This window comes from Dromiciops gliroides, chromosome 2 (assembly GCF_019393635.1).
Source record: "Dromiciops gliroides isolate mDroGli1 chromosome 2, mDroGli1.pri, whole genome shotgun sequence".
Lineage (NCBI taxonomy): Eukaryota > Metazoa > Chordata > Mammalia > Microbiotheria > Microbiotheriidae > Dromiciops > Dromiciops gliroides.
In genome coordinates this window covers 196,481,341-196,491,904 of record NC_057862.1, presented here as the reverse complement: position 1 = coordinate 196,491,904, position 10,564 = coordinate 196,481,341, and the positions used below count along the sequence as shown (strand labels likewise).

Here is a 10,564-nt window from a genome sequence, read left to right as displayed (position 1 = left end):
ATCCAGAGGTGATGTCAAGACTTGCCCTGAATTGGATTTAAGTGAAGGAAGGCTGTGCAAAGTCACCAGCCTCACTCTCTCCTCCAAAGCTATCTAGGTCCAGTGGCAGGATATAGATCAGTATGACTGGAGATGGCCCCACAGGTACTTTATAAATCTATGTTGAGGGGCAGCTAGGTGGTGCAGTGGATAAAGCACTGGCCCTGGAGTCGGGAGGACCTGAGTTCAAATCCGGCCTCAGATGTTTGATACTTCTTACTAGCTGTGTGACCCTGGGCAAGTCACTTAACCCTCATTGCCCCACCAAAAAAAACCCCAACAAAAAATCTATGTTGATTAATTGATTGAGAATTCATATTCTTTACTGTAGTGTTTGAAAACAAGTAAAAATAGCATTAAATTTTTTCTTTTCTTTCTTTTTTTTTTTTAGTGAGGCAATTGGGATTAAGTGACTTGCCCAGGGTCACACAGCCAGTAAGTGTTAAGTGTCTGAGGCTGGATTTGAACTCAGGTCCTCCTGACTCCAGGGCCAGTGCTGCACCACCTAGCTGTCCCAAAAATTTTCTTTTCTTTTCTTTTTTCTTTCTTTCTTTTTCTTTCTTTTCTTTCTTTTTTTTCTCTTTCTTTCTTACTATTTTTTTAAATAGCATTAAATTCAACACCAGAGAAAATGGTTCCACCAACTTCAAACTTAGTAGTTTTCCAATCTTTACTTTAAAGCCCTTTAGTGAAGGAAAGAACATACACTTGCTGAAGGAACCCATTCCACTTTCGTATAATTGTAATTTTTCCCCCATCTGACCCCATTTGGAGTTTTCTTGGCAGAGATATAGCAGTAGTTTGCCATTTCCTTCTCCAGCTCATTTTACAGGCAAGGCAAGTATTCCAAAAAGGAAACTCAGACAAATAGGATTAAATGGCTTGCCCAAGGTCAGACAGCCAGTGTCTAAGGCTGGATTTGAATTCAGGAAGATGAGTCTTCCTGACTTCAGGCCCAGCACTCTATCCATTGTGCCACCTAGCTGCCCTGGAACCAATCTAATGAAGCTTAAATTAATGAAATGTATTATTATAACTCATTGCTCCTCTATCACTTACTCTCCAAACAGTTAGAAGAGTGCCTGGGGTGTATATTTTTGTTTATATACAGTTCAAAGAAGACATAGTCCTTCCCCTCCTCACTTCTTTTTTGTTTTGTTTTGTTTTTTTTAAGTGAGGCAATTGGAGTTAAGTGACTTGCCCAGGGTCACACAGCTAGTAAGTGTTAAGTGTTAAGTGTCTGAGGCCGGATTTGAACTCAGGTACTCCTGACTCCAGGGCCGGTGCTCTATCCACTGAGCCACCTAGCTGCTCCCCACTCCTCACTTCTTTTCCTTTCCCTGCCTGAGGCTCTGACACTAACTGAGGCAGAACTCTCCTGGATAGTTTAAGCAAAATGGAGACAACTAGAAAGGGGTAGATTCCGAAAGAAGGCTCCTGCTCTAAGAGATCAAAGGGCAGTAATGACAATGAAGTTTATGAAGCCAGAAACATCACTCTTGCCTTCTTATCTATAGGATAAATACTATATCCTGAAATAATCCCCCCAAAACTTACTTTTATTTAAGCAATAAGAGCTCTTTTATTTCAAAGAACCTACCTACAACTATGTTTGTTCCCAAGATTTACCAATTCCAGAATATGCCAGTTTCCAATAACACCTTCACAGCTGACACCTTTATTTCATTTACATGTTTATTCAGAAGGCAATTGGAATAGAATAAGCCTAATCATTAGAATATTTACGTGCTAGGAAACGCTAAACCCACATCATTACTTGAATCTTTTTCTCTGATGTGAAGCCTCCCAGTCTGAAGGTTCTGACTTCTGACTAATGCTTCTCCATTATGGATTAGCTCTGTTCACCAAGCCCGCTCCTTAATGGTGCCCACAGCATGATGAGGGTCACAATAGTGCTGGGCAGCTGAGGCTACAGACAGGAAGCACAACCTCCTACAGCTTGTGTAACTAGAGCTTTGGAGGGTCACCTCAAGGTGGGCAGGAAATGTGGCTGAAGAGTTGGCAGCAGCTGGTCAGAGTCTCTGCACTGGACTCCACATCTTCCCAGAGACCAGAGAAGGAAGGGGCATTACTGACATTGAGGACGATGCTAAAAGGAAAGGTCAGTCAGAATCTGCTCAGGCTAGTACTTAGAAACCAGCAAGACAGCATCCCAGTTCAAAGAAGCCACTGACACTAACCCTATTCCCTCTCAGACCAATATGTTACCTGTCCTTTCCAGCCCATCCCTGACACTGCCTCTTGAATCCATTCAGGCTTCTCCCAAGAAGCAGGAAGGAAGGAACAGCGAGGGCCCAAAGGATCTCACTTCCTCTTTACGGCTTAAATACTGCTCTGTACTACCCTCGGGTCACTTAATTCTTCCTTCCCCTTGGTCATCTTCCCCAGGACACTTGTATTCACAGAAGGGCCCTATGGTCCTAGAGGTTCTCACCTTCTGAAAAGTTCTTTGCAACAAACATAGTTCTCATAGTTGTTGGTGGTAAAATTTGTTTTGTTGAGAAAGGAAACACAATTGGCCTCAGCTCCTCTGGGGACATAGAGGATTCCTGAGGAAAGGCAATGAGAAAAATCATGTTAGGGAGAACTGTTCTAATTTTTTTTTGGTGGGGCAATGGGGATAAAGTGACTTGCCCAGGGTCACACAGCTAGTAAGTGTCAAGTGTCTGAGGCTGGATTTGAACTCAGGTACTCCTGAATCCAGGGCTGATGCTTTATCCATTGCGCCACCTAGCTACCCCAGAACCATTCTAATTTTACTATCTTCTTTTTTGGGGGGGGGCCTCTTTTGTAAGGTCCTCAAAGGCAGAGGCTATACACATTTCCTCCACAAAGCCTAGTACAGTTGACATACAGTTGGTTCTCCAAAAATATTACTGATTGCTTCCCTTTAAGTACTTGATTGACCCCTTTCTTCTCAATAACTGACCTCCCTCTATGACCTATAGGTTATATGGCTCAAAACAGTCTAAATAGTATCTCTTGCCATGGGACAAAAGTGGCTTTGATAAAATGATCCCATTTCTTTCTGAAAGACGGAGGAGAGGCACCTACCTGCAACACAAGCATTGACGAGGGATACACAGGACCCTGTGAGGAGAGCACTGATCACAGTGCTGGAAAAGTCCCTCTTCCTGTGGGGCACCATTGAGGCTGCAGGAACAGGAGGAGACCAGAAGAAAGGACTTGGATATGATTAAATAGATACAACAGATGCCCATTTCTCACTAGAAGAAGCATACTTAAAATGGAAATTGGCATAATCAAGTCATACACAATTGGTGTATTTGCTACAGTAAACATTATTTCCTTACTCATTACTTTCATGATTTAACTGTTCTGAAAAGAAACGTGATGTGTAGGATATCCTCTCAAAGGAGGAGAAATAATTTTATCTGTTTGTCTGATAAACTTTTCCCCGATCACTGATTTAGAGGTATATACAATATGTGTTCTGCTGAACGTGAGGAAATGTCCTCTACCAATGCAGGTGGGCATTTTGAGGTTAAAGGACGTGCCCAGGGTCGGCCCTATGACCTGGATGTGTCAGATAGAACCTGACCACAGGCTTCCAGACCAGTTCTCCATCCACTGTGTGCCATGCTGCCTGACAAACATATTCTGCTAAAATCTGTTTTTAAATGTGTTAAGGACAGAGGTCTAGCTGCTTTTAAAAATCAACATGTTTGTGAACTAGAAGTCTGTTAAATCCACCAAAAGAATCAGTGAATATGTGTTTAATGAGTCTGTTTTTCAGTGGAAGTGATAAACAGAGTGAAGAGGTGGTCTGATGAAGGAAAAACACCTTGCTGAGCAAATGGCAGTCATGGAAGAATTGATTCTAGCAAACCCAGGCTAGTCTTGTATTCTTCTAACTGGACAAGAAGACTCAGGACCCCTTAGTCCTCTGAGACCTTTAGAGATGATATGAAAAGGACCTACGGCTATTTTGGGGAAAAGAAAAGGAAAATATAGATGGGATTCTTTTACTGGGAGTAATTAAAGCCATAGCAGAAGAAATCTTAGGGATTTTTGTTCATGGGCTTTTGGAAAGTCTAAACTGAAGAAATTTTCAGGTTATAAAGTTGCATTTTATACAACCTGACAAAATCCAGGCTTAGATTAGTTAGTGATTAGAGACAGTTGAAGACTGGTGAGTAAGGGACCTGTTGTAAGTTCTTTTAACTTACTCTATGTTGTCTTTTTAAGTATGCTAGTTTGATTGTACTTCATGTTTTGTTTAGTTTTTGTGGGGTTTTGTTTTTTGTTTTTGTTTTTTTTTTGGTGAGGCAATTGGGATTAAGTGACTTGCCCAGGGTCACACAGCTAGTAAGTGTCAAGTGTCTGAGGCTGGATTTGAACTCAGGTACTTCGGAATCCAGGGCCAGTGCTCTATCCACTGTGCCACCTAGCTGCCCCTTGCTTAGTTTTTAATAGCTATTTTTAGTGGAGAAAAACATAACTGAATGGAAAAGCATGCTAATTCATCTGCCTCAGTTAAGCCTAGCTATTTGGACTATGGGGTAAGACATTATGTACCATTCTCCTTCTCCATAGCTTATCCAGATTGTATAAATAATAATAATCTTCAAATACCATGGCATAGTTTACAAAATGCTTTATCTAGGTGAATCACTTGAACCTCATGATATCCCTGTGAGGGAGACAAGGCAAGTATTCCAATCCCCATTTCACAGATAAGATGACAAAGGCTCCACAAGGTAGAGGGACTTGCCCAGAGTTACTAGTGGCAAACTAAGACTGGACCCTGGGCCTAATGGCTCTAATCCGTTGGTGCCTCCGTTGTACCACAGTTGCCTCCCCAGGCATAAGTACGTAGAAAACAAGAGGATGCTAGAAAGCCATTGGTGCTGACTGAAACCTCCAGTGGAATGGCAGGAATAGAGAATGGCCTGTGATCCCTTGGAGGAGGGAGTTCCTGGGGAAGACTTTTTTTCAAGGCCAGGGCTTCTTAAACTTTTTCCACTCATGTCCCCTTTACACCAAGAAATTTTCATGTGACCCCAGAGATACAGGTATATAAACTAGGTGTACATAACCTCTTACTGCTGCCAAATTTTTCATGACCCCCCCCCCATTCAGTAACTCAACCCCAAATGGGACAGCAACCCACAGGTTAAGCATCTTGGAGAGTTACTGCCTAGGACACAGATGGACCACAGTTAGCTTGTGGCAGAGGCAGGACCTGAGTCCCGGCCTCCAAGGCCAGCACACCAGATGGTATCTCACGGCTAGTTCTTTCTTCTCAGTCATCTCACTGTTAGCAACAAATCTCATACATTTTTTCTTCATTGGAGAACATTTCTAGGATTTTTAAAAGCTGCCTTTTAAAAACCAGTGCTCAGGGGGCTGCTAGGTGGCGCAGTGGATAAAACACCGGCCCTGGATTCAGGAGGACCTGAGTTCAAATGTGACCTCAGACACTTGACACTAGCTGTGTGACCCTGGGCAAGTCACTTAACCCTCATTGCCCTGCAAAAAACAAAAACAAACTAGTGCTCCCCTCCAAATCACCAAAGATCCTGGGCCTCAGGAAGCCAGAAGCTCTGCAGGCTTACACCAGAAAAGGCCCACATCTTTCCAAGGTCCCAAGCAAATCCAGCAGAGGTCCTGAGTCTCTCAGGTGACCTAGATCCAAAGGGTCTGTCCGTCCTTTCAGGGACTCGAGGATCAGGAGCCCAGTGCTTCCTCTGTATGAAATGGGGTAGCTGGCTATGCTTCATTTCCCGCCATCTTGGGAGGCAGTGCGCTGAGACTAACTCTGAATTCTGTCTAGCCTGCAGGAACCCAGCCACCATTTGTAACCATCATCTGCTGCTGCTGGGTCTTAAGACTATAAAGATGCCAAATCTCAGGAAGCAGAGGCAGCAAAGGGCTGGGGGAGAAGGGTGTTCATGAATGGCTCTGAGCCTCAGAGGCAGAAGCACAAGAAGGCTTGTGTGGGACAGCTAAGATTCTTGTCAGATCCATCAGAGAGTTAAAGACTCAGCTGGTCAGAGGTGCTTCTTGGCAGCTAGGTGGTGCGGTATACAGAGTGCTTAGCCTGGCATCAGACCAGAGTTCGAATTCAATCTCAGACACTTAATAGCTGTGTAACCCCGGGCCAGTTATTTAAGCACTGTTTCCTTCAGTTTCCTCAACTGCAAAACAGGAGAAGTAATAGTACCTACCTTCCAGGGTTGTTAGGATCCAATGAAATATTTGAGAAGCACTTACTGTAGGTACTACACAAATGCTGATTTATAAGCATATGTCCTCTCCCCTCTTCCCTTTTCTGGAACCCAAAGATTGGGAGCCAACAATCTGTTCTACATGCAGGTCTTATTAGCGTGCCTTGCATTCAAGCCATCTTGGGAATGGTGGGGATACCGAGCCTTCCATGGGACTGGTGCTAAGTAGGAGTTCAGTCTGACATGTTCAGAAAGAATTTCCTCTCCTCTGTATGGAGCAACCAGCTTTGGAAACAAGACGCTTCTGTCTCTATAATGACAATGTGCTTAGTTATAGAATTCCCAGAGGTCCTGCGGATCATGTGGTTTTCTCCAATTTCTTAGGGGTGGGAGGCAGATGATAACCCCCTGCTGCCCTTATCCCTAGGATTCAGAATCACTATTAGATAGGGTTAAAATCCCTTCCCTTGGTACCTCTCCTTGTATTTTCATTCCTATTCCCCTCAAACCTACCTTCTTGCAGTTCATATTTGCCTCTGTATTCTCTCTGGAATCTCCACTCCATAAAGCTTTATTTCTTTCAACCTTCTGATTATTATGGAAATCTGGCTCTCTCTAGATGATAAAATTCCACTTGTATACTATACATTTCTTCTAAATCTGTATAAACTCTGAATTCTAGTTCTGCATTGTCAACAGCATATTGGCCGGCTCTACCTGGAGGCCCCAGAGGCACCTCAAATTCCACCTCTCCCCCAAAAAGCTCATTCTGTTTCTTTCCAAATCTATCCCTGGTCCAACCTTCCCTACTTCTTTTAAGGGCACCACCATCCTAGTCACCTAGGTTCATAACCTCAGGGTCATCCTGGACTCTTCCCTCTTCCTCTACCCATACTCAGTCATCAGGACTTATGAATCCTACATCCACAATATCCTGTAAATTCTTTCCCTTTTATTCACTCACGTAGCTACTACTCTAGTTCAAGCCCAGACACTGTTCTGCCTCTTTCCTATCTCTCCCATCTCCAATTCTTCCTCCATGCAGCTACCAAATTAGTATTTGCATAGGTATCTTCTTGTGGTCTCTGGGACAAAATACACACTTGTCAGCTTGGCATTGAAAACTCTACAATCTGGCTCCATTCTACCTTTTTAGCCTCATTTTGTTTTGCCCCATACCTACTATGTTTCAGACAAAATGATCTACTGGTTGTCTCTTTAACTTGATCCTTTGTCATCTACCTCTTTGCCTTCACACAGGCAACCTCCCGTGTATGGAATATGCTCCCTTACCTAGACCTCCCTTAGCTTCCCTCAAGCCTTAGTTCAGGTACCACCTCCTAAAGAACACCTTTTTCTCATTTCCATCAGTTGTCAGTGCCCCCTTCTTCCTCCAATGATCTTTTATTTATCTCCATATACAGTGATACCTCCTCAGTAACATGCAGATCTCTTGAGAACAGGCATTTTTTCATCTTGTCTTTGAATCCCACCAAGCGTTTAGCATAGCACCTTGCACAGAGTAGACACTTAATGTTTGTTGAGAACATTTTTTCACATCTAAAGGATATTATCAACACTTCCAACTTTATTTCTCTCTATTATATTTCAATATGGTATCCACACTCTTCACTCTATAGAGAGATGCCACAACAAAATTTCGATTTAGCCCTTTCATCCATCTTCTTTATGGAGTCTAATATCTCTAAAATCCTATTAATGTTTAGAAGAGTTGGAAATAGAGAATATATTTATTTTGGACTTCGGGGGTGGAGCCAAGATGGTGGAGGAAAGGCAGTGAGCTCTTGAACTCATTACACGATTGCTCCAAAAAACATCCAAATAATGACATAGAACAATTTCTGGAGCAGCAAAACCCACAGAAGAATGTGCTGAAATCATTTTCCAACCAAGGACAGCTTGGAAGGTCCGAAGGAGGGAACTGCTGTACTGAGACAGGAGTGGAACCCAACCCCACAGTCACCCTGACACAGATCCAGTCCCAAGAAGGCCTCACCAGAGAAGGAGACCCCCAGAGCCTCTGAATCAGCTGAAGCGTCAGTGTCATCTGGAACTAAGCTCACAGTCTGGTGAGAGGGCTGAGCCCTGGGCAGGGGGGAGACTACAGGGGTCTATGCTGGTGCTGAGGCAGAACTTGGGTTTTTCACCCCTGCTGGGAACCAGGGGGTAGGCTTGAGTAGCAGTGGTCCAGGTGGGGGAGGGGCACAGGCTCATCAGAGCTGACAACCACAACACACAAAGCTGGTTGATTAGCAAGTTGGTCTGGGGTCATCTACAGATCAGGGAACAGGCCAGGCAAGTGAAGAACCTGCTCTTCCTTAAATCATACCATCTGGGACCTTCTGAAGCTTTGGGATACTGCAGCCTGGAAACAGTGCCCCACTTTAAGGAGCTAAAAGGCAAGTAAAAGAAAGGCAAGATGAGCAGACAGAAAAAGGTGAAGACCACAGAAAGTTTCTTTAGTGACAAGGAAGATCAAGGTGCACCCTCAGAGGAAGATGTCATTGTAGGGGCCCCTATATCTAAAGCTTCCAAGAAAACTATGAATTGGTCTCAGGCCATAGAGGTGCTCAAAAAAGGATTTTCAAGATAAAGTTAGAGAAGTAGAGGGAAAAAATGGAAAGAGAAATGAGGAGGGGGCAGCTAGGTGGCACAGTGGATAAGGCACCAGCCTTGGATTCAGGAGGACCTGAGTTCAAACCCAGCCTCAGACACTAGCTGTGTGACCCTGGGCAAGTCGCTTAACCCCATTGCCCTGCAAAATAAAAAAAAAATTTTTTTAAAAAGAGAAATGAGGGTGATTGCAGGAAAGACATGAGAAAAAAGTCAACAGCTTGAAAAGCCAAATTGGCCAAATGGAAAAGGAGGTACAAAAGCTCTCTGATGAAAATAATTGCCTAAGAATGAGGATTGAACAAATGGAAGCCAGTGATTTTATGAGAAACCAAGACACAATAAAGCAAATCCAAATGAATAAAAAAAATAGAGGGCAATGTGAATTATCTTCTTGGAAAAACTGCTGACCTGGAAAATAGGTCCAGGAGAGATAATTTGAAAATTATTGGTCTACCTGAAAACCATGATCAAGGAAAGAGTTTAGACATCATCTTCCAAGAAATTGTTAGGGAAAATTGCCCTGATATTCTAGAAGCAGAAGGTAAAATAGAATTGAAATAATCCACCGATCACCTCCTGAAAGAGATCTCAAAAGGAAAACTCCTAGGAATATTATAGCCAAATTCCAGAGCTCTCAGGTCAAGGAGAAAATATTGCAAGTTGCCAAAAAGAAAGAATTCAAGTACTATGAAGCCCTAGTCAGGATAGCACAAGATCTAGCAGCTTCTACATTAAAAGACCAGAGGGCATGGGATATGATATTCCAGAAGGCAAAGGAATTGAGATTAAAACCAAGAATTACATATCCAGCAAAACTGAGCATAATCTTTCAGAGGAAAAAATGGGACTTCAATGAGAATATATTTATTTCACTTACTCAGACCTCCTAAGACGATCCCAATGGAGCCCAGGTTCGCAAATCCACAAAGGGCAAAAGTTGTGATGATTTCTGCTCTCACCTGAAAAAAAAAATAAATGTAGAAGTTGTGAATTCCACTGGTATTCATACCTTTGTAAAACCTAGTGTTTGTAGTCTTTCCATTCTAAATATGGATAAAAAACCTTGGGCAGACATAAGCTGAAGAATTTTATTTTATTTTGATTTTTGATTTTGTTTTTTTGCTTGTTTTTTGCAGAGCAATGAGGGTTAAGTGACTTGCCCAGGGTCACACAGCTAGTAAGTGTCAAGTGTCTGAGGCCAAATTTGAACTTAGGTCCTCCAGAATCCAGGGCCCATCCACTGCACCACCTAGCAGCCCCCTGAAGAATTTTACATGGGAAAACACAAGAGTAAATGCTCTTCCCTTCAGTGGTAGAAGAGGGCAGGAGCCCCTATGTTTCTTTTGTTGATTTGTCTGTTTAGGTATCTGTGCACATCTCAAACTGATTTTCTTTGCCATTTGGAAAAAAATTCAAAGAAAAATAGCAATGGAGGTACATATTAGTCACTGGAATATTAAATGTTTTAATTCTCTGGAAAACTTAAGAAGAAAATATTGTCAACTATTAGAGTATACAGTCAAGTCTGTGGATGATCTCAACTCTTTCTTCTGCTGACTTTTCCACTCAGCTTGCTTTTTAGTTATATGACTGCTGAGAGCACCTTCATCAGGAGATAGAACAAGGGGAAAGAGCTAAAACTCAAATTAGTTTTTTCCCATGTACCAGCTTTGCTT

The 10,564-nt window shown here is 42.7% G+C and overlaps 1 protein-coding gene across 1 annotated transcript in view; it reads right to left on the bottom strand.

Moving 5' to 3' along the window:
* Positions 1 to 1,870: 1,870 nt before the first annotated feature.
* LOC122744693 (sodium/nucleoside cotransporter 2-like) overlaps positions 1,871 to 10,564 on the bottom strand; it is a 36,587-nt gene continuing 27,893 nt past the window's right edge. Inside the window, exons 15-18 of the mRNA XM_043990328.1 lie at positions 9,766 to 9,847; positions 3,115 to 3,213; positions 2,495 to 2,609; positions 1,871 to 2,149 (exon numbers count right to left, since the gene is read on the bottom strand). Coding sequence (XP_043846263.1) covers positions 2,029 to 2,149; positions 2,495 to 2,609; positions 3,115 to 3,213; positions 9,766 to 9,847 — 417 coding nt within the window. The 3' untranslated portion in view covers positions 1,871 to 2,028. The remainder of the gene's footprint in view (positions 2,150 to 2,494; positions 2,610 to 3,114; positions 3,214 to 9,765; positions 9,848 to 10,564) is intronic.